This window comes from Manis javanica, chromosome 4, assembly GCF_040802235.1.
Source record: "Manis javanica isolate MJ-LG chromosome 4, MJ_LKY, whole genome shotgun sequence".
Taxonomy (NCBI): domain Eukaryota; kingdom Metazoa; phylum Chordata; class Mammalia; order Pholidota; family Manidae; genus Manis; species Manis javanica.
Genome location: NC_133159.1, coordinates 95062433 through 95087582, shown reverse-complemented (window position 1 = coordinate 95087582; position 25150 = coordinate 95062433). Strand labels below are relative to the sequence as shown.

The window sequence follows — 25150 nt, the reverse complement described above, 5'->3', positions numbered from 1 at the left end:
TTCTCTAAAAGAACATCCATCCTGTAACTTGAGATGTTATCCTCTCCACTATGACCCACAATGTATCAGCAATATAACCTAAAACATCCTGACATTTCCATGAGAATTCCATCCATGACTAGTGTATGTGTATGTGTACATATATTATATATATATATATATATATATGCATTTCCCTATCTACAACTTCTGAGGAACCTTTGTTTTCCTTTGGTATCACTTCATACGATCAACGTTCTACCACTTAAGTGTCTAATGTGTAATGTACTATTCATTCATTCACCTATTTATTATTTTTCAAGTATTTACTGTGTGCCATTTTAAATCATCATAAACTAATCAATTTTAATTATCTGGAAGTACCTGTAAGTCCCAATATTTGTGAATCTGAAGAATAAAGACATATTAACCCTATTCATACCTCCAGGAATATACAAGTTTTAATTATGCCAGTTCCAAGTGTTTGACTTTCTACATTGAGAGTCCTAATCTTTTCAGTCTACTCACTTACAGAACTTACTCCCATTTTGCCTTATCAATAAGTTTAGTTAGTTAAAAATTAATCAAAATAGAATTTTCAAATCCTGATGGTATTACTGATGAAAATAATAGCAACAGATAAAATCTGACAGTTTACTATGTGCCAGAACCTGTGCTATATATTCATCTTATAATACTACTTACTACTAGGATAAGTACTGTTTTTAATGCTTAACAGATAAGTTTGTCCACCATTCTTCATACTTTCTCCTCTATAGTGTATCTTTCACACAGGTTCCAGTTAAAATTTTCTAATTCAACTTTCTACATATTAATTTCTTTTCCCACACTTATCTAAGGCTTTCAAAGACTATATGGTCTTATTAATTATGATAGTCAAAGATGTAACTTAAAGGAAAATTCAAAATTTTGATCAATTAAATTTTACTTAACAAATATTACAAATCCAAACTCAAATTTATACCATTTACCTTTCCAAAAAATGTTTTCCACAGAATTTAGCACACATACTAATATAATACAGAGGGAAAACAAATTAAATGTGCCTACTGTGTTTAATAATCCTTAAAGTGAAAATACAGTTTTAAGATAATACACTTACCTATTCTGCACCTGAGTAGCTGCAAAATGGACATAATTCTTCTTCTCAAGAAGCTTAGCCAGTAGATTCTCAATTGCACCTTTCTGGTTTTGAAAAGCTTCTTCCAAAAACTGGTACCTTAAAACAAAAACAAAAACAAAAACAACATTTAAACTACATTTAAAGCAGAAAATTTGCATTTGCAATTTTGGAAAGGAAGAACTATTGCATAAGTCAGCCTTGAAACCTTACTTAAATGATCAACATTCTATGCTGGCCACACATATCTTACCTCAAAAGTCAACTTTTAACTATCAGTTCCTTCCCTACTGACCCAGCCCCAAGAAGCCATTGTAAGATAAAATAATTACAGCTAACCCCTGGACAATGCAGAGGTTAGAAGCACTGACCCCCTCACCATCCATCAGAAAACCTGCATGCGACTTATGACTCCCCCAGAACTTAACTACTAATAATAGTCTACTGTTGACTGGAAGCCTTACTGACAACTAGATAGTCAATTAACACATATCTGTATGTTCTATGCATTATATACTATATTCTTAGAATAAAGGAACTAGAGGAAATTTTTTTTCAAATTGCTGAAGTCTCCAGAAGTCAATATATCTATTTTAAAAAATCTACATATGAATGAATCCACACAGTTCAAATACATGTTGTTCAAGGATCAACTGTACTCAAACTGTTCAAGCGTTCTTTTAAAAGTTTTGATTCCATATTACATTGTTTAAAAATCAAAATACAGGAGTAGGTTGTATACATTTTAAATCATAAAATACAACCCCATTAGAGAAAATGCTTTCAAAGGTGGGAAAAGCACCCATAGTTCCAACATCATAAAATCAATGTTCCCACTATATTATACAGTTCCTTAGTCTTTTCATTTGTCATTTTTAACCAAATGTAATCATAATGTATATGCAACTTTGCATCTGACTTTTATTCTTTATCTTATTTTCACAATCACCACTTGAAATAATTTTTCAGTTAGTGACAATTTTTCAAATTACTTTGAAAAATACTCAAATATCATATTATATCTAAGCATTTAACAATCTTTAGATAACAACAGCTAGCCTGTTTTAAGAACTTACTAAGTTTTCAGGTATGTGCTAAGTATCTTATAGGATTCTTTCATTTAATCTTTAGAAAAACTTTAGAAAAGTTTGGGAAAGTGTCAAACTTTCCCAAAAAAGATTTTAACAGTTAAAAATATCACTGATGCCAGTTTAAACTTTAATGTGAGTGGTGTATGTTAAGATGGTCTAATATTGTAATAGTGAAAATTTAGACTTTGATAAAACAACAGTTTTTTGGTTACTAGGAAGATAGAGTGGTTTTTTTTGCTAATTTTATTTCCTCTGTGTGAAATATTCATAAGTCAACAAATATTTTGGGGCTTCTTCTATATCCTAGTGATACATGGGTAAAATAACTGATTATTGTTCATATTCTCATAATAGCACATATATGAAATGATACCACACTGCGATAAGAGCTGTAATGGAATGGAGGTATACATAGCCTGCAACAAGAACACAGTGCCTGAGTCTGCATCAACACCAAGGAAAACTCAACAGAGAAGTCAAAACAGCATTACCATATGCTAATTGCAGAGGCACATTTGGAACTACAAAAATTCAAACTAGCCAAAGCAAGCCTACAAAAATCAGACTATGAGACAATAACTAATAAAATCCAGAATTAACCTGTAATGAGCTGGATATACATGATAATTTTTTTATTTTATCAGTAATGGAAAGCCCTTCAAAAATTCTAACCAAGAGGTAATGATCAGATTTACATTCTAGGAAAATGATCAGACATAAATGAAATAAATAGATCTGAAGAATGAAAATGGGAAAACCAGCTAGAACTCTAAAACAGTAACTCAGGTGAGGTATCAGGGTACTGTCCTAGTTGGCAGGGTTGAACAAACAAGTTTGAACAATGAACTTTATCAGAGAGGTGATTTGGTAGTTTATATAGCTCCAGTTAAAATAAGGTCCATGGTATCCAAAATTTGAATGCCTAGCTTAGGCAGAGTCCAGAAAAGGTCACTGAAAATGAGGAACTCAAGGTACTGGCATAGTTTTAATTGTCTACGTGAAGTAAAGGCAGGAATTGAGATGAAGACTATGACCATCTAGATGTTTGCGTCTTCAGTGAAGGTCTCAGTCAAAGTAAATACGGGAGGAAAGGCTATGAAGTCGTTAAAGGATAGTTTGTTAAAATAAAGGAAAGTCTGTTTAGTGATGGGGTTCAAGAGGTAAAGGAAAAATGGGAAGTTGTAGCAGGCAAAGTGTAGAGAAATATGGGGATCAGTGTAACAGAGAACAGTTGGGCAAGTGAGGTTTATTTTGTGCATTCATTTTAAGAACTTTAGAACTTGAATAAGATGTTAACAACAGAAAAGCATGTGGGTATTTACAGTTTGAGGGCTTGTGAAAGAAGTTCTACTTTTAGATAGCTACCCAAAAACTGTTCCTTTATTGAAGAACATTGATTTATTTCATATATCATGATTTCTCTGTCCAAAATAAATTTATTTTGTTAAATCTATACAATTAAAATAGGAATATGAGATTGCCATGCCAATCCTTTTGATTTAATGAGCTTTATATCATTAGAAAGACCTTTTGATTATGTTAGCAAATTGGAATTAATTTGTCAAGTCAGCTAACATCTTTATTCACAAAATTTTAATTCATAAAATTTAACCTTGTGCAAATTTGTATCTCATCTCACCTCAAAATAAATGTTTTAGAATCCTGTTTTCAGAAATATCTTGTTGCATTCATATGAACAAGTACCAAGCAAACACACTATGATATACCTATGTCCTTTTCTCCTTTATAAAGGAGTTGACATCTGATCTTGAGGTTAAGGATGAATAATACCTTTCTAGATAAATAAACCTGGGAGGAAGGCAAGTACTTTCATTGGGGGAAAAATATCTGCATGTATAAAGGTACATAGTTATGAAGCCATCTGTCATTTTCAGAGCTAAGGAAAAGAAGGCAAAAGGCAAGAGTAGGGAAGTACCATATGCTTAAGAGTCCTATACATTATGCAGAAATTGGATCCAAATAATAGTGAACCATCAAGAGACTGACTTAAGTGATAATCTGTCTCTGTATGCTTGAATAAATTTCAATTGTATTATTAGAAGAAAAATACCAAATGAAGCTTGAAAAACAAAGGAGAAAAATGAATGTACTTTGGCTACAAGCTAATTCTGATTCTCTTGACTAATAGAATAAATTGGCTCTGCATTTTCCTTTTTAACTAATCAAAATTATAGTTGAAATACTTCAGAAATGGGGAGAAAGAATAACGACCAGTAAATGGATTAAGCACAATTTTTATTAATATGTAACATCGCAGCAACTTCTTAGATTTTTTAATCTTACTTATAAAGCAGTGATTCCTAACACGGGCATTTTAGTCACATGAGCTATTTTCAGTATTTCAAAAGTCTCAGTCAAAGTAAATACAGGAGGAAAGGCTATGAAGTCGTTAAACGATAGTATTTCAAAAGTCTAGGTAGAAAGTATGTATGCCCATGATTTACTTAGGACAAATTAAGTCAGACTTTCTATGCTTTTGGCTAGAATTATAGAAACTCAGTATAATAAATACACCACTAGTTATCTACTTTTGGACAGAATTAATCACCATGTTTATATGTGTTCTTATTATTGAGAAATAATTTAATAGCAGTTTGCTATGAAGTATTTGAAAATATGGTTCTTGTAAGTAAGTAATTGGAAATAAATGCTAATGGATTTTTTCTTTTTTAAAGATTAGGACTCACTTAGCTAATAACTTCAAACTGTAACTTTGGAATGTACACTAGAGTCTTATCGGGTCCTGAGCTGTAAGGGAATGAGACTCTACTTGCCAAGTTATTACAGTGCTATTCTTAGTAACTGTCAGAGTACATAACAACTAAGCCTTTACTCTAGCATTTCTAAGGCAATATATAATCTTAGTGTGTGTATCCAAACTGAGTAGGCAATATTTTTAAGGCTGATATGTAGTAATTCTGACTCAGTTTCTTTTTTAATCCAGTCACTGCATTTAAAATACAACAAAATTTCAAACATGTATTAAAGCAGAGGTTTAACTCCACTAAATCATCCACTTTCAAAAAGTACTGACTTACAGCCAGCCAATTTTGTTGATAGACCTACCCACTGTAACCTCAAATTACTTTGAAAAATACTCAAATATCATATTATATCTAAGCATTTAACAATCTTTAGATAACAACAGCTAGCCTGTTTTAAGAACTTACTAAGTTTTCAGGTATGTGCTAAGTATCTTATAGGATTCTTTCATTTAATCTTTAGAAAAACTTAATGACACAGGTACTATTACCATCCTCACAGTAATGGTTGGATGATTTGGACAAGCCCCTATGTCTTAACTCTTCTTCAGAAAAATATGTAATATTTATCTTATTAGGACTGTTTCAAGAATTAAATTGATCAAAATATACAAAGCACTTAATAAGCACTGCACTTTGCTTATTAAAGCATGGTAGGAACTTATAGCTAGTTATCACTGCTATTTTTAGCAGTAATTTTAAATGACTTGCACTGTTACAGTATAAAAACTCAATCTTTCAACAACAACAAAAAACCTACTATGCATGTTACAACATATCACAGTGATTCTGAGAAAATTTTTAAATGCGGCTATGTTCCTCACTTACGGCTCTATATAAGGGAAAATGGTAACAGACATAGGAGTTCAGGAAGAGTTGCAGAGAGTAAGAACTCTGAGCAACAATGATGAGAACATAAAAGGTCAGAAGTTTTAAGACACATTAGGGAATACATTAGGACTGTCACATAAATAGAACAGGGAACCAAAGCTGATTTTAATTAACTCTCAAAGGACCCACAGTGACATCAGTGATTTCAGTGACATTCCATTAGTAGAACAGGCTGTTACCTTCTACTCTGTCTTCAAATTCAATAATCTTTTCTTCTGTAATGTCTAATCTGCTATTAATACCATCTAAAATGAAACAGAAAAAACTGGGGGAGGGAGGTAGCAACAGAGGAAAAATTAGTTGTTTTTGGACAGCTATAATAACACTAATATATGTATAACTGGTATCCCCAAATGAAAAGGAAAAGGGAAAAGGCAAAAAATATAGTTAGAAATTATAATAGTGAAGTAAAAGTTTCCAAATTTGATGAAAAACATAACCCTATAGATCCAATAAGCTCAACATCCTCCAAGCAAAAGAAACCATAAAGAAAATTACAGTAAGGTATATTATTTCCAAACTACTTAAAGCCAATAATAAAGAAAAAATATTACAAGTAGCTAGAGAGAAAAAAAGATATATTATGTACAGAGAACTAAAGACAGAATAGTAGACTTCTTAATGGAAACAATGCAAGCCAAGAGAATGGAGCAACATCTTTAAAGTACTTAAAGAAAACTGTCAGCCTAGAATTAGTAATCTAGCAAAAGCAATGCTGAAAAAGAAGAACAAAACTGGTGGGACTACACTCCCTGGTTCAGGCTATACTGCAAAGCTACAGTAATCAAAACAGTATGGTACTGACACAAGAACAGGCCCATAGGTCAATGGAACAGAACAGAGAATCCTGCTATAAACCCACACACATATGGTCAATTAATAATCAATAAAGGAGCCATGAATATACCCCAGGGAAAAGACAGCCTTTTCAACAGCTGGTGTTGGGAAAACTGGACAGCTACATGCAAGAGAATGAAACTGGATTACTGTCTAACTTCATACAAAAGTAAACTCTAAATGGATCAAAGACCTAATTATAAGACATGAACCATAAAACTCTTAGAAGAAAATATAGGCAAAAATCTCTTGAACATAAGCATGAGCAAATTTTTCCTGAACACATTGCCTCAGCAAGGGAAACAAAATAAAAAATCAACAAGTGGGACTATATCAAACTAAAAAGCTTCTGTTCAGCAAAAAACACCATCAGCAGAACAAAAAGGCACCTTAAACTATGGGAAAATATATTCATGAACTATTCATTGAGTAAGGGGTTAACATTCAAATACATACAGAATTCATACATCACAACACACACACACACACACAAAACAGATTTAAAAATGGGTGGAAGACCTGAATAGACATTTCTCCAAAGAAGAAACACAGATGGCCAACAGCCACATGAGATGCTCCACATCACTAATCATCAGGGAAATGCAATGAGGTAACACCTTACACCAGTCAGAATGACCACTACCCAAAAAGACAAGAAATAAAGTGACGGCACAGATGTGGAGAAATAAGAACCCTCCAACTGTTGGTGGGACTGTAAATTGGTACAAACACTGTGGAGAACACTACAGTGATTCTTCAAAACACTAAAAATAGAAATACCATTCAACCCAGTAATTCCACTTGTAGGAATTTACCCAAAGAAAACAAAGTACCTGATTTAAAAAGATACATACACTCCTGTTTATAGCCACATTATTTACAATAGCCAAAATATGGAAGCAACCAGAGTGTCCATAAATAGATAAATGGATAAAGAAGATGTGGTAATGTACACAATGGAATATTATTCAGCCATAAGAAAAGAAATCCTGCCATTTGCAACAACATGGATAGATCCAGAGGGTACTAAACTGAGTGAAATAAGACAGGTGGAGAAAGACAAATACTATATGATTTCACTTATTTGTGGAATATAAAAACAAAGCAAAACAGAATGAACAAAACAACAGTAGACTCACAGACTACTGAGAAGGGATGTTGGTTACCATGGGGGAGGGGTTGGGAAGGGAGGATAAAGGGGTGCAAAAATTCTCCATCACAATATAAGTTGGCCACAGGTATGGTAGTACAGCATGGAGAATACAGTCAATGATTCTGTAACATCTTTCTATGTTGACAGATATTAACCATAGTAGTAGGGGTAAGGATTTAATAATATGGGTAAATGGTCAAACTTCATTGTTAATTTGAAACCAATGTTAAGACTCTGTATCAATGCTACTTCGATTAAAAAAGAGAGAAAGAGTAAATAGTGATAATAAGAATTAAAGAAATTCATAACCATAATTAGAGATTTTAACACCTCTCTCTTAAAAACAAGACAACAGAAAAACTGAGAATAGAGATGGGAACACAATTAGCGTAACTGAGGACTACACTACTACACCTGAGTATAGAACAGTAGACCCTAAAATGTAATATACATTCTTTTCACTTATACACAGAGCCTTTAAAGAAGCTAATTTTATATTAGGCCCAAGGTCAAAAAACTTTTTTTTGTATAAAGTACCAGAGAGTACATATTTTTAAGTTTGCAGACCCTAAGGTCTCTGTTACAACTGCTCAACTATTCCTCTATCTTTGTAGTGGAGAGAGATACCACAGTAACATGGTTGGATTTGGCCCATAGGCCATACTTTGCCAATGGGTATACTCGGTGATAAGGCATGTATTAATCTATTTCAAAGGACTGAAATCATACATGCCACATTCTCTATCCGCAGTACAATTAAATTAAAACTCTATTGAAAAAAGAGTTTTCCATGTGTTTGGAAGTTTAAAAAAAAAAACTCCATAATCTACCCAGTGTTCAAAAGAGAAATTATAATTGAAACTAGAGAATACTTTGAACTGAACTATTAGGATACTACATATCAAAATCTGAGATAGAAATTTCCTATTAAGTACTGCATTAGCCTATTTCTTAGAAAAGAGGATGAAATTTTATTAAACCAAGCATCCATCTCAAGAACGTAGAAGTAAAATATACCCAAATAACGTAAAAGGAAGGAAGATAAATACAGAAAATAATGGAGAAAATCATATAATTTAGTGGAGAGCAACAAACCAAAAAAAGTTGGTTCTCCAAAGACTAACACTGATATAATGTAGGGGGGTCATGGAGAAGGCAGAACAGCACAGAGTAGACAAAAAGTGACTCTACAGCATCTTAGCATGCTGATGGACAATGACTGCAACAGGGTGGGGTGGGCAACTTGATAATATGGGCGAATGTTGTAATCACAATGTTGCTCATATGAAACCTTCATAAAATTGTCTATCAATGACACCTAAATAAAAAAAAATGGACAAACACTGAAAAAAAAAACCTAATTAACAGAAGAGCTATTTTTTAGGGAAAATATTTTAGGAAAATTTCACTGCTATAGTTCCATTCAAGAAATCACCATTATAAATTATCTTACTCTTTATAACAAAAATGTTTGATATTAGGTTTTAAGCAACCACTCTCTTAAATTATACTGATCCTCAAAAACAATCTACATATACCCTTCTCTAATTTTAGGTAAACTGCAACTGGGGATAAAAAATATTAAGGTAGAACAAAGATGACTTTCACTCTCAGCTATAAGAGAGAGTAACTGGTACCAGAATAGCCCTACAACCACAAAAACTGTAAAACAAAAAATATATGAGGCAAATGTATGTATTAAGTCACTGGGCTAGAAGCAGAGAAATTCTGCAAACCTTTAGAGAGTACCACAATCACCCTGCCTCTGTGTCTGTAGACAATTTCATGATACCCTGCACAGACTGCTGGGGACAAAACAGAGCACAGAAGTCTCTTTGAGCTTAATGGAGAACAGCTGCTATTAAGTTGACACAGGAAGAAAGAAACTAGAAGTTGAGCAGTTCTGGGAGACAGAATTCCAGCTGAGCCAGGAGGGTAAGAGACTTTTTTTTCACCTCCCCAGGCATCTACCTGAGAAACCCGAAAGGCTACACGTTAAGGGAAAGGACTGTATTTGAATACCGTCAGCCTAGTGTGTCCTAAGAAAGCCTAAAATCAAGTCTTCATAAGATCTTCCAAGAAATGGAATTTAGAAGCTGAATCCGGCCAAGTTAGAGAAGTTGGGAAATATCTTGGGCTTTCCACAGATCTTCCCTAACAAAGCATAAAACCATGTTTATACAAGATCAAGGTGATCGGCCAGTAATTTAATTGCTTTTTAAAACAACAATTAACAGTTTGCACAAGAAAATAAGAGAATCCAGAATTTCTATAGTATATAAATTTGGAATTTCATCCCCTATGTACAAATCTCAATAAAAAATATTCAAAGAATATTCAAGAAACAGAGAGGTATGATTTGAAGTAAAGAAAAACATAATAAAAACTGACACCAAGATGGTCCAAATGTTATACTTAGCAAAGACTTTGAATGGGCAATTGTATATTTATTCAAAATTTAAGTGAAAACAGGTTCTTGATGAGTGAACTGATTGGAAACCTCATCAGAGAAATGGAAACTATAAAATAAAAAGAAATGGAAATTCTAGTAAAGTAGAATAATGCAAATGAACTAATTCACTGAGGACTTGACACCAAACGGGAAATGGCTGAACGAAAGGTTAGTTAAAATAAGCAAAAATGTAAAGGTAGAGAGTCTGAAGAAGAGAAGGAATAAAGGAAAATGAACAAAGCCTCAGGGATCTGTGTGACAAAATCAAATGGTCACCCGGAAGACAGTAAGAATGTGGAGGAAATTTTTTTTAATAAAGGCAACTTCCCAAATTTGATGAAACCATAAACTTATAAATACAAGAAGCTCAGTGACCCAGACACAAGATAAACAATGAAATAGATACCTAAAAACATCATGGTCAAATTGTGAAGCTCACAGAAAAAGAGAAAATCTTGAAAGCAGCCAGAGAACCACCAGACAACATTCAGGGAAAAACAGTATGAATGACTCTGTAGTTGGTGTCAGAAGTGAGGGTGGGCCTTGTAGTCTGTACATCCTACCTTTCTTTGTACAGATCATGAACAGAAAGACTGTGGCAAGACTCATTAATGAACACTATATTGAACATTTTAAACTTTGGCCACAGAGGACCACTGAAGGATGCTTAAAAAGGGCACGGGAAGGGGGAGGAGCAACTATACTTTACCAAAATAATCCCAGCAACAAGATAGACAGAATGAATTTGACAAGGTAAACCTCAAAGAAGGGAGACCAGCTGTAAGTGTGTTGTTGTAGTTAACAGGAACCTAGGCTTTTAGGTCTGCATTCATTTTGCAATAGCCTATCCAGAAGTACAAAGTGTAAACTAAAGAAAAAGGAGGAAACAATCAAGGGGTAAGTTAGGACCTGTATTCAAGTGGTGAAGGAAGAGAAAGAATCATGCTTAAACTTTGAGGGAGGGAAGGGGGAAGATTCTCTTTCATGGATGCCATCTTCATTTTCTTTTTGCTTCTATCAATTTTAAAAGTCATTAAATCTAAGTGCTCAAAGATCTGACTGCAGCTGTGAGAAAAGTAATCTAATGTCTGAGATTACAAAACAATCAATAAAATTTGGCCCTGAGGTGAAGGCATCCACAAGATTAGTCACTTAACATCTTAACACTTAACATTAGTCATTAACGAACTGGCAAGTAAGATGAATCACAAATTAAAGATACAAAAGTTTAAGTAGCACTTCTAAACAAACAGCTCTGTAGAAAAATTGAGAGGTGCTTTGAAAAATAAAGAGCATTGCATTTACAAAGTCAAGTTTGAGCAATCCCATTTTCTGTATTCTATATTCTATCTATCATCTGGGAGGAAATGAGCATATGGGCTAAAGATCTGGAGTCTAACTCCTTGTATTCAAATCCTGGCTCTACTGCTCAAAGTGAAACCTTGTATAGGTTGCTAAAGCTTTCTGTGAGTAGGCTCTCTCACCTTTAAAACTGTATGATGCCTGTACCCAATATTTCATGGGTCGTTGATGTGAATTAAACAAACACGCAGCATTCAGAAAAGTGCCTGGCAGAAACCAAACATCCAATAATTTTTAGTGATTAGGATTAAAGTATCCTCTATTTAAAAGGATTCTAATAAATTCCAATTAATCTAACAAATTAAAAGCTCTATGAAATCCTATAGTTAAGTAACATTTAAGTGTGGCTGATCCAATTCAAACTATCCTTTTTTCACAGGGAATTCATAACTGTTTTAAAGAAATAATACTTTAGAAAATGATGGACTATGGGTAGTCAAGACCATCTATTTAGCTGTAATAAGAGATGCCACAGAAGCTGAGAAATTTACTGGAGTATTGTGTTATACACCTGACTAGAAATTTCAGTGTGTTTCCAGGACAGTTCAGATATAACTGGTGATAGTAAATACTACTGAATTCTGCGGGTAAAACGGGGTTGAGATACAAAGTTATGAATTAAAGAATTCGTAAATATTCTTACAAATTCCTAGTTTTTCTGAAAATTGTATATATTATATATCAGAATATTTGTGCTTTGATGTTAAAATAGATATCAGTTACCCATGCCCAAGGGGAATATTGTGTTTTTAGATGATAGCCCATAGCCTAAATTCCACAGTACACTTGAAAAAAACTTACACCATGGGCATAGCCAACAAAGATATACTACAATTCCATTCTTGCAAACTCAAACCCATGGAATGAGACATTTTTAACAAATACTCATAAGACAATTAGGCATGAATATGAAATTATAGGTAACTTACCAAAAACATCTTATGTCAGGAAATAAAATGTATGAAACTGAAAATGAGAATGCTCACAAACAAAACTGTGGAAACAAATACTTGCTTAAGGAAGATTAATTAATATTAGAAAAACTTTTTATAACATTCCTGTTTAGCAATTGACTTCTGTACCTATGTTCTTTGTGTTCCAATAGCTGACAGTCTCTACATGTCAATCTATCACATGTTTCACAGAAAAGTTTCAACTGTTCTTGTTTGTGTACAGGGCAGAAAACAGGGCGCTGACCAGATGCTCCAACAGACTCTGTAGTAAAATAAAACATATATTTTTAAACTAAATAAACATTTTGTCTACCTTTCTAAATTCTTACTGATATTGACATCCAAAGCTTATAAAGAATAAGTACAAATGCTACAGGGGCCAAAGAAGGAGATTCACAGTAATTATTAAAACTGCTTCAATCTTACCTGAGACATCTTCTTTCTTCCTGATCAAGTGGTCTTTAGTGAATTTTACTCTCTGATGTGCTTCAATACATGTCTTACATAGCCACTCTCCACATTCTACACAAAAGCCAACTGCACTTGCATTGTCTTCACAACTAGTACATACCTAAAAGAGGAAATAAACACTGATCTCCATTAAATTTACAAAATAGAAATCCACAAAAAGATGAAAACTTTCTAAGTTATCATCAAATATATTAATTTATTGTGCTTAATAAAGTCCACTGTACCTAAGAAAATTATTCTGTTATCCATTATCTTCAATGAAATACTTTTCCTTCTAGATCAAACATTCAGGTGGGTAAAAATCGAAGGCTCAGAACACAAAATCTATACAAGATTTGAATTTTTTAAGTAATGGCTTTTTGTCTCATTTAATCAGGCTTGAGGGTATAGAACAGATATCCTTTATTTTCAATTTGAAAGATGGAACTAGAGCAGAACTACCCTAAATTATGTAATCATATAAACAAGTTATTCTTATAATTTCCATTTTTATACCAAGGTAGGAATATAAAGAAAAACTGAGAAACATACCTGTTCTGATTTCTCATCAGAACTGCTAGGAGCTTCAGATGTATCTTTCACAAAGTAATTATCCACAAGGTCTATCTGTCTGCATTCTTGGCGGCATACTGGGCACCGTATTACACCAACTACAACACAAAATGACAACATTAAAAAATAGTTCAGGAATAAATAAAGAAATTGTGTGTGATGCCCATATGGAAACAATTCACTTGTGTATCACAGTCAAGAGCAAAGAAATGAGCATTAAGATATGGGTAAAATAATTCACTGTGTTATTACAGTGGGAAAAAATGTATCTTATTTAGGAAGAGAAAATAACCATTAATACATGAAAAAATTTAAAGGTGCTTTTTTATTACAATATGTGGTTGGCTGAATAGAGGCACGCAAAATATTCAGGTCCTAATCCTTGGAACTTGTATCACTTTGCACACCAATGTGATTAAGGCTCTTGGGATGAAAATGTTGTCCTGGATTATTTGACGGGCCCTAAATGTCACCCCAAGTGATCTAGGAAGAGGGAGGCAGAGAAAGATTAGACCACAGAAGAGAAGGGAACTGATAGCGGAAGCAGAGACTGGAGTGATGTGCTTTGGAGATGCAGAAACAGATCCAGAAATACAGGGGGCTGTATAAGCTGACAAAGACAAGGTAATGCATTCTCTCCTCAGGGCCTCCAGAAGGCACCAGACCTGCCAACACTTTGGCCCTAGTGGACAGTAACTCTAGTCCAGTAAAAATGATTTCAAACTTTAGCCTCCAGAATAAGAGAATAAAATGTGTGCTGCTTTAAACCACCAAGTTTATGACAATTTTGTTACAGCAGCAACAGAAATATACAATTTATCACCTTATAAATTCTGACTTGGTTCAGAACTACTTAAATTCATATTCATGTGAGGAAAAATCATCTGTGCCATAACCTGTTGGTGTTTTAGCATCTATCAAAACAGGTAAACCTGCTGAGATAACTTAAGAAGTTAAAGAACTGAAAAACACCACCACAGTCAACACTACAAACTGACCACTATATGTCAGTCATAAAATTGAGGATATGCATAAATGACACAATTCTTGTTTTCAAGAAGGGTTTCAAGACCATTATATAATTTTTACTGTTTATACCATGCACAACTACAGGAAGCACAATACACAGGCTAAGATTTAAACACTCCTCTAGAGGTTGTGAGTAAACAAAATACATAACCTTACACAGTGATTCTACTGGAATATGAAACACAAATAAAATTTCAATTCTAAAATTAGATTGATCTCCCAGTAGACATACACACAGTTAAAACAAACTCAAATTTATAACTGTAGATTTAAAAGCAAATTAATTTCCATAATAAAAAAATACATACAGAGATCTTGCTCAAAGGGAATAGATAAAAACTACTTTTCAAGTCAAAGTTAGTATGAGGAAGAGAAAGGGGAGAAAGAATATAAATATTTTCACATTTGAGATGGCATGAAGTAAAAACTTTTCGAGAAACAAAGCATAATAAAATTACAAAGGAAGGAGAGCGATTCAGGATGGTGGCGTGAGAGGTGAGACAGAGAATTCCTCCCCAAACCACAGATAGTATGAAAATGAAGTTGACTGATCCAACTAGCCATAAAGCACCAAGAGGGAGGGCTGAACCAGACTGCACACAGACCTCACGAAGAGAGCAGACCTCACGAAACAGAGTAACATATGAAAACCTTAATCCGGTGGGACCCAAGCCCTTCCCCCACCCTAGCTCACCGGCGGGAGGAAGAGAAACGGAGCGGGAGGTGGGTGGAAGCCTAGAACTGCTGAACACCCAGCGTTGGAGGTCTGCTTTGGGAGCAGAACCCTACACTGTGTAGTGCTCTGGACGTTGGGGCGCTTAGACAGATGGAGTGCTTGAGAGACAGATTCCGGCCACTTATGGAGGAAAGGATCCACACCCAGCCGCTCTGGGACAAAGGGAAAGGCAGGCGGTCTGAGAGGCTTCCTAGCAGCGAGAGGGCTACTGAAGGAGCGGGGTTTGCACAGAGCTTAATGCGTGGGGGAGGGGAGAGCTGGACAAGGTTGCCTGGGGGCGCTCTGCCCAGCAGGTTGGAACTTTGAGGAGCTTCAGGCACCCCATTCCCCTGGCTGCCTGGTCAGCTGCAAGGCAGCCCCACTGTGACACGAAGCCTGCTGCACCTCCCTCCTAGCCTGCCAACACCGGTTCACACACCTGCAATCACTGCACTGGCATCAAGCCGGCCAGAGAAAAGCCCGGACTACAACAGCTAGATGCAAAGTACAGAGGCTTACACCTGTGTCTTGGCCCACGGGCTCTGACACGGGAGACAGGCACCGCAGACAGGAATCAGGAAACAGATTTTTCCTCACCTCAGGCAACAGCTCTGCTCCCCTATGCCCCCCAGTGGCACTCTATGGGATGAGCAGCTCCAGAGACTGGAGCTTCTGGGCACTAGTAGGCACCACACAGAAATATTAAACGTCAAAAGAACATGGTTCAGACTAAAATCTCACAAACCCAGAAAAAGGGTCAAATGAAACTGAACTCACCAATCTGCCTGAAAGAGAGTTCAAAATAAAAATTATAAACATGCTTATGGAGGTACAAAAAAATATTCAAGAACTCAGGAACGAATTTAGGTTGGAGATTCAATCATTAAGAAATTCCATATCTGAATGAAACATACAATGGAGGGATTTAAAAGCAGATTAGTTGTAGTAGAAAAGACGGTAAATGTAATAGAAATTAGAGAAGAGGAATACAAAGAAGCTGAGGCACAGAGAAAAAAAAAGAATCTCTAAGAATGAAAGAATATTGAGCGAACTGTGTGATGAATCCAAATGGAAAAATATTTGTATTATAGGGGTACCAGAAGAAGAGAGAAAAAGGGATAGAAAGTGTCACTGAGGAGATAATTGCTGAAAATTTCCCCAGTCTAGGGAAGGAGATAGTCTCTCAAGCCATGGAGGTGCACAGATCTCCCAAAACAAGGGCCACAAAGAAGACAACATCAAGACATATAATAATTAAAATGGCAAAGTTCAAGGATAAAGACAGAGTTTTAAAAGCAGTTAGAAAGAGAAAAAAGATCACATACAAAGGAAAACCCATCAGGCTATCATCAGACTTCTCAACAGAAACCTTACAAGGCCAGAAGGGAGTGGCAAGATATATTTAATGCAATGAAGCAAAAGGGCCTTGAACCAAGAATACTATACCCAGCAAGGTTATCATTTAAATTGGAAGGAAGGATTAAACAATTTTCAGATAAGAAAAAGGTGAGAGAATTTACCTCCCACAAACCATCTCCAAAGTGCATTTTGGATGAACTCTTACAAGATATAAGTATTCCTAAGGCTAAATAGATGTCACCCAAGGGATAGACAGAGAGTACAGAATATGATTCGTAACATACAAAGAATGGAGGAGGAAGAAAAAGTAGGGGGAAAAAAAGAGAACCTTTAGGTTGTGTTCGTAATATCACACAAAGTAAGTAAAATTGGACTGTTCAAAAGTAAGGGAATTACCCTTGAACCTTTGGTAACCACAAATCTAAAGCCTGCAATGGCAATAAGTACATAACATAATGATAATCACCCTAAATGTAAATGGTCTGAATGCACCAACCAAAGGACATAGAGTTGAGAGGGCTGTACAACACAGAGAAGACAAGTAGTGACTCTATAGCATCTTACTATGCTGTTGGACAGAGAATGTAATGGGGTATGTGGGGGGGACTTGGTGATGGGGCTGTCTAGTAAACATAATGTTCCTCATATGACTGTGGATTAATGATACCAAAAAAAAAAAACATCAAAAAAAAAAGACAGTCACTGAATGGATTAAAAAACAAGACCCATCTATCTATATGCTGCCTACAAGACATGCACTTCAAACCCAAAGACATACATAGACTGAAAGTAAAGGGATGGAAAAAGATATTTCATGCAACTAACAGGGAGAAAAAAGCAGGAGTTGCAACACTTGTATCAGACAAAATAGACTTCAAAACAAAGAAAGTAACAAGAGACAAGGACATTACATAATGATAAAGAGGTCAGTCCAATAAGAGGATATAACCATTATAAACATCTACCCACCGAACACTGGAGCACCTACATATGTGAAACAAATATAAATAAAATTAAAGAGGGGAAAAGAATACAATGCATTCATTTTAGGAGGCTTCAACACACCACTCACTCCAAAGGACAGATCAATCAGACAGAAAAAGAGACAGAGGCACTAAACAACGTATTAGAACAAATGGACCTAACGGACATCTACAGAACACTCCATCCAAAAGCAACAGGATTCACATTCTTCTCAAGTGCACATGGAATATTTTCAAGAATAAATCATATACTAGGCCACAAAAAGAACCTTAGTAAATTCAAAAAGATTGAAATTGTACTAACCAGCTTCTCAGATCAGAAACATATGAAACTGGAAATAAATTACACAAACAAAACAAAAAAGCCCACAAACACATTGAGACTTAATAACATGCTCCTAAATAATCAATGGATCACTGACCAAATAAAAAGAGATCAAGTAATATATTGAGACAAATGAAACAATGATTCAACAACACAAAATCTGTGGGACACAGCGAAGGCTGTGCTAAGAGGGAAATATAGTGCAATAGAGGCCTACCAGAAAAGAAGAACAATCCCAAATGAACAGTGTAAACTCACAATTAATGAAACTAGAAAAGGAAGAACAAAAGAGGCCCAAAGTCAGTACAAGGAGGGAGATAATAAAGATTAAAGCAGAAGTAAATAAAATTGAGAATAAAACAATACAAAGAATTAATGAAAGCAGAAGCTGTTTCTTTGAGAAAATAAACAAAATAGATAAAACCCTGGCCAGACTAATCAAGAAAAAAAGAGAGTCTACACATATAAACAGAATCAGAAATGAGAAAGGAAAAATCACTACAGATACCACAGAAATACAAAGAATTATGAGAGAATACTATGAAAAATAACATGGTAACAAACTGGATAACCTAGAAGAAATGGACAACTTTCTGGAAAAATACAATCTTCCAAGGCAGACCTAGAAAGAAAGAGAAAATCTGAATAGACCAATTACCAGCAAAGAAACTGAATTGGTAATAAAAAAACTATCTAAGTACAAAAGTCCTGGACCAGATGGTTTCACTGTTGAATTTTATCAAACACTTAGTGAAGACCTAATACCCATCCTCCTTAAAGTTTTCCAAAAAGTAGAAGAGAAGGGAATACTCCCAAACTCATTCTATGAGGCCAGGATCACTCTAATACAAAAACAAAGCAAAGACACCACAAAAAAAGAAAATTACAGACCAATATCCTTGATGAACACAGATGCAAAAATACTCAACAAAATATTAGCAAACTGAATTCAAAAACACATCAAAAAGATCATCCATCATGATCAAGTGGGATTCATCACAGGGATGCAAGGAGGTACAACATTCAAAAATCCATCAACATCATCCACTACATCAACAAAAAGGACAAAAACCACATGATCATCTCCATAGATGCCGAAAAAGCATTTGACAAAATTCAACATCCATTAAAGATAAAAACTCTCAACAAAATAGGTATAAAGGGCAAGTACCTCAACATAATACAGGCCATATATGACAAACCCACAGCAAACATACTTAACAGTAAGAAGCTGAAAGCTTTCCTCTGAGATCTGAGATTGGGAACAAGACAAGGATGCGCACTCTCCCCACTTTGACTCAACACAGTACTGGAGGTCTTAGCCATGGCAATCAGACAACAGAAAGAAATAAGAGGCATCCAGATAGGCAAAGAAGAAGTCAAACTGTCCCTACTTGCAGATGACATGATATTGTACATAAAAAACCCTAAAAACTCCACTCCAAAACTACTAGAACTGATATCAGAATACAGCAAAGTTGCAGGATACAAAATTAACACACAGAAATCTGTGGCTTTCCTATACACTAACAATGAACCAATAGAAAGAGAAATCAGGAAAACAATTCGACTCACAATAGCATCAAAAAGAATAAAGTACTTAGGAATAAACCTAACCAAGGCAGTGAAAGACCTATACCCTGAAAACTGTAAGACACTCTTAAGAGAAATTAAAGGAGACACTAACAAATGGAAACTCATCCCATGCCCTTGGCCAGGAAGAATTAATATCGTCAAAATGGCCATCCTGCCCAAAGCAATATACAGATTTGATGCAATCCCTACCAAATTATCAACAACATTCTTCAATGAACTGGAACAAATAGTTCAAAAATTCATACGGAAACACCAAAGACCCCAAATAGCCAAAGCAATCCTGAGAAGGAAGAATAAAGTAGGGGTGGGGGATCTCACTCCCTAACTTTAAGCTCTACTACAAAGCCACAGTAATCAAGACAATTTGGTACTGGCACAAGAACAGAGTCACAGACTAGTGGAACAGAATAGAGACTCCAGACATTAACCCAAACGTTTATGGTCAGTTAATACACGGTAAAGGAGCCATGGACATACAATGGGGAAATGACAGCCTCTTCAACAGCTGGTAGCAAAAGTGGACAGCTACATGTAAGGGAATCAAACTGGATTACTGTCTAACCCCATACACAAACATAAATTCGAAATGGATCAAAGACCTGAATGTAAGTCATGAAACCATAAAACTCTTAGAAAAAAACAAAGGCAAAAATATCTTGGACATAACAGTAATGTACACAATCTTGTCCATAGAAATGCAAAGGCACGTTGTCCCATAAAGACAAAATTTTGAAATGTAAAATTTATGTTTTATTGGCCCATAGGATTTTAACCAGTTTACATTTATTAGCAAAATCTCTTCTGCATTTATAATTGCATATACATTCTCCAAAATCTTTTCCTAGTACTCCCATTACTTAACTGAATAAACAAATTCTTTGACAGGTGTTCATTTAAAAAAAAATCTCTTGGACATAAACATGAGCGATTTCATGAACATATCTCCCTGGGCAAGGGAAACAAAAGCAAAAATGAACAACTGGGACTTTATCAAGCTGAAAAGTTTCTGTACAGCAAAGAACACCATCAATAGAACAAAAAGCTACCCTACAGTATGGGAGAATATATTCATAAATGACAGATCCAATAAAGGATTGACATTCAAAATATATGAAGAGCTCACGCACCTCAACAAACAAAAAGCAAATAATCCAATTAAAAAATGGGCAGAGGAGCTGAACAGACAGTTCTCCAAAGAAGAAATTCAGATGGCCAACAGACACATGAAAAGATGCTCCACATCACTTTGTCATCAGAGAAATGCAAATTAAAATCACGAGATATCACCTCACACCAGTAAGGATGGCCACCATCCAAAAGACAACAACTACAATTGTTGGCGAGGTTGTGGAGAAAGGGGAACCCTTCAAAACTGCTGGTGGGAATGCAAATTAGGTTCAACCACTGTGGAAAACAGTATGGAGGTTCCTCAAAATGCTCAAAATAGAAATACCATTTAACCCAGGAATTCCACTTCTAGGAATTTACCCTAAGAATGCAGCAGCCCAGTTTGAAAAAGACAAATGCACCCCTATGTTTATCGCAGCACTATTTACAATAGCCAAGAAATGGAAGCAACCTAAGTGTCCATCAGTAGATAAATGGATAAAGAAGATGTGGTACATATGCACAATGGAATATTATTCAGCCATAAGAAAAAACAAATCCTACCATTTGCAACAACATGGATGGAGCTAGAGGGCATTATGCTCAGTGAAATAAGCCAGGCGGAGAAAGACAAGTACCAAATGATTTCACTCATATGTGGAGTATAAGAACAAAGAAAAACTGAAGGAACAAAACAGCAGCAGAATCACAGAACCCAAGAATGGACTAACAGTTACCAAAGGGAAAGGGACTGGGCAGGTGGGGTGGGGAGGGATGGATAAGGGCAGGGAAAAAGAAAGGGGGCCTCACGATTAGCATGTATAATGTGGGGGGTGGGGGCATAGGGAGGGCTGCGCAACACAGAGAAGACAAGTAGTGATTCTACAGCATCTTACTACGCTGATGGACAGTGGCTCTAATGGGGTTTGTTGGGGGGGACTTGGTGAAGGGGGGATTCTAGTAACCATAATATTCTTCATGTAATTGTAGATTAATGATAATAAAATGAAAAAAAAATCCTAAACAATCCACTCCAAAACTCCCAGATCTAATATCTGAATTCAGCAAAGTTGCAGAATACAAAATTAATACACAGAAATCTGTTGCATTCCTATACACTAACGATGAACTAGCAGAAAGAGAAATCAGGAAAACAATTCCATTCACAGTTGCATCAAAAATAATAAAATACTTAGGAATAAACCTAACCAAGGAAGTGAATGGCCTACACCCCCAAAACCATGGGACACTCTTAAGAGAAATTAAAGGGGACACTAATAAATGAAAATTCATCCCATGCTCTTCGCTAGGAAGAATTAGTATTGTCAAATGGCCATCCTGCCTAAAGCAATCTACAGATTCAATGCAATCCCTATCAAAATACCAACAGCATTCTTCAATGAACTAGAGCAAATAGTTCTAAAATATATATGAAACCCCAAAAGACCCCAAATAGCCAAAGCAATCCTGTGAAGGAAGAATAAAGTGGGGAGGGGGGATGACACTCCAAGGTCTACTACAAAGCCACAGTAATCAAGACAATTTGGTACTGGCACAAGAACAGAACCATAGACCACTGGAACAGAATATAGAGACTCCAGATATTAACCCAATCATATATGGTCAATTAATACACAATAAAGGAGCCATGGATATACAATGGGGAAATGACAGCCTCTTCAACAGCTGGTGCTGGCAAAAGTGGACAGCTACATGTACGGGAATCAAACTGGATTACTGTCTAACTCCATATACAAAAGTAAACTCGAAATGGATCAAAGACTTGAAAGTAAGACCTGAATGTAAGTCATGAAACCATAAAACTCTTAGAAAGAAACATAGGCAAAACTTTCTTGAATAGAAATATGAAGTTCTTCATGAACATATCTCCATGAGCAAGGGAAACAAAAGCAAAAAGGAACAAGTGGGACTATATCAAACTAAAAAGCTTCTGTACAGCAAAGGACACCATCAGTAGAAGAAAAAGGCATCCTACAGTATGGGAGAATATATTCATAAATGACATATCCAATAAGGGGTTGACATCCAAATTATATAAAGAGCTCATGCACCTCAACAAACAAAAAGCAAATAATCCAATTAAAAAATGGGCAGAGGAGCTAAACAGACCCTTCTCTAGAGAAGAATTTAAGATGGCCATCAGGCACATGAAAAGATGCTCTACATCGCTAATCATCAGAGAAATGCAAATTAAAACCACAGTGAGATTATCACCTCACACCAGTTAGGATGGCCAACATCTAAAAGACAAACAACAACAAATGTTGGCAAGGATGTGGAGAAAGGAGAACCCTCCCACACTGCTGGTGGGAATGTAAATTAGTTCAACCATTGTGGAAAGCAGTATGGAGGTTCCTCAAAAAACTAAATATAGAAATACCATTTGATCCAGGAATTCCACTCCTAGGAGTTTACCCTAAGAATACAGAAGCCCAGTTTCGAAAAGACATATGCACCCCTATGTTTATCACAGCACTATTTACAATAGCCAAGAAGGGGAAGCAACCTAAGTGTCCATTAGTAGATGAATGGATAAAGATGTGGTACATATACACAATGGAGTATTATTCAGCCATAAGAAGAAAACAAATCCTACCATTTGCAACAACATGGATGAAGCTAAAGGGTATTATGCTCAGTGAAATAAGCCACGTGGAGAAAAACAAGTACAAATGATTTCACTCATCTGTGGAGTATAACAACAAAAAAAAAACTGAAGGAACAAAACAGCAGCAGACTCACAGAACCCAAGAATGGACTAACAATTACCAAAGGGAAAGGGACTGGGGAAGATGTGTGGGAATGGAGGGATAAGGGGCAGAAAAGGGTATTATAATTAGCACACATAATATAGCAAGGGATACGGGGAAGGCAGCATAACACAGAGAAGACAAGTAGTGATTCTACAGCATGTTACTATGCTGATGGACAGTGACTGTAATGGGGTATGTGGTGGGGACTTGATAATTGGAGGAGTTAGTAACCATAATGTTGCTCAGGTAACTGTACATTAATGATACCAAAAAAAAAAAAAAAAAGATGTCAACTACAAGAAAAAAAAAAAAAGCCCTAGACATGGACGTTCAGATGAGCTTGTCTGGTTGGCCATATGCCTTTGTATTGCCATACAGTATTACTGGGAAAATTAAGCCTCTCCTTGCTCAACTCCACTGAAAGGAGACAAGTGGAAGCTTGCTCCTCTTTTCTTCCAGATTTCACAGCATGTACCTTTTCTCTTTGGTTATTTTAATCTGTATCCTTTCACTGTAGTATAATGCAACTGTAAATTTTAACAGTTTTTCCAAATCCTGAGTCCTTTTGATAAATCACTGAACAGGAGGGTGGTCTCAGGGACCTCCAACTCAACAAGTAAAGAAGTACAATGGGTACAAAGTTCATAGATGGAAAAAGAAAAAATACATATATTTATATATAAATATGAAAAACTGATAAAGTCAAGAAATGTTAAACATCTAAATGAAGGACTATTTTTATTGCAGGTACAAAAGGTGGAGACATTCTGTTTTAAGCAAGAAACAACATTATAAAAGTATCCATTATATTGTGTAAATAAATGATTTGTGCAAGTTGGTGAGGTGTTTTATTTTTGTGAACCTCAATAGCTGATTCTCAGATTCTAAAAATTTCTACTTCAATCTGACAAGTTGATGTCGCAGTTTATGACAACACAAATTTATTTTTCAAAACCATTAAAATAATACTAAGGAATTAATAAGTTAAACACAATATTCAAAAAGATTAAGGTGGAGGAAGGGACAAAGCACAAATACAAGCAATTTCTAGAAATACAGATGCAAAAGACTACCTCAATATTGTAGAAGAAACACCCAGAGTACACAAGGACTGGGGCTACACATTTGAGAAAGACTTTCTCACCACAAGATTTTCAGATAAGCTTGTAGTTCAGAAATTTGAGGCATGAAAGAAGTCCCAATGAGACACAGGTAACAAATTAAATAAATAAATAAATAAATACAATAAATTCAATCAAGTCTAAAGACATCATCAGCAAACCCAACTCTTATGCCAACTAACTTACATCTGATAGATGCTCAATAACCAAGGTGTCTTACTGCCAAGACAAAGCTGAAGCTTCTTTAGGGATCTTTTTGCTATCCGTTTCTGTATTTATTCAATAAATTTTAAAATTACATAAATGTTTGCTTTAAATGGGAACCATTTCCCATTTGACTTTCTGAGTAAGTGTACCCTCGTAATTACTATAAATCATATGAGTGTGCTCCTGACTCAACCACTTAAGTCAAGCTGTCATGGTGAATTTTGATTATTATACAAAGCAAAACCAACTCCAAAGTCAAAGCTACTGAC

The 25150-nt window shown here is 35.4% G+C and overlaps 1 protein-coding gene across 3 annotated transcripts in view; it reads right to left on the bottom strand.

Annotated features, from left to right (window-relative positions):
- Positions 1–25150, bottom strand: part of TRIM33 (tripartite motif containing 33) — a 136736-nt gene that overhangs the window by 46555 nt on the left and 65031 nt on the right. For all 3 annotated transcript variants that reach the window (XR_012130272.1, XM_037019978.2, XM_037019977.2), the window contains exons 2-5: positions 13645–13763; positions 13069–13213; positions 12772–12904; positions 1103–1219 (exon numbers count right to left, since the gene is read on the bottom strand). Coding sequence is in view for 2 of the 3 variants with exons in the window: in XM_037019978.2 (XP_036875873.1) it covers positions 1103–1219; positions 12772–12904; positions 13069–13213; positions 13645–13763 (514 nt within the window). In the remaining variant the exon portion in view is untranslated. The remainder of the gene's footprint in view (positions 1–1102; positions 1220–12771; positions 12905–13068; positions 13214–13644; positions 13764–25150) is intronic.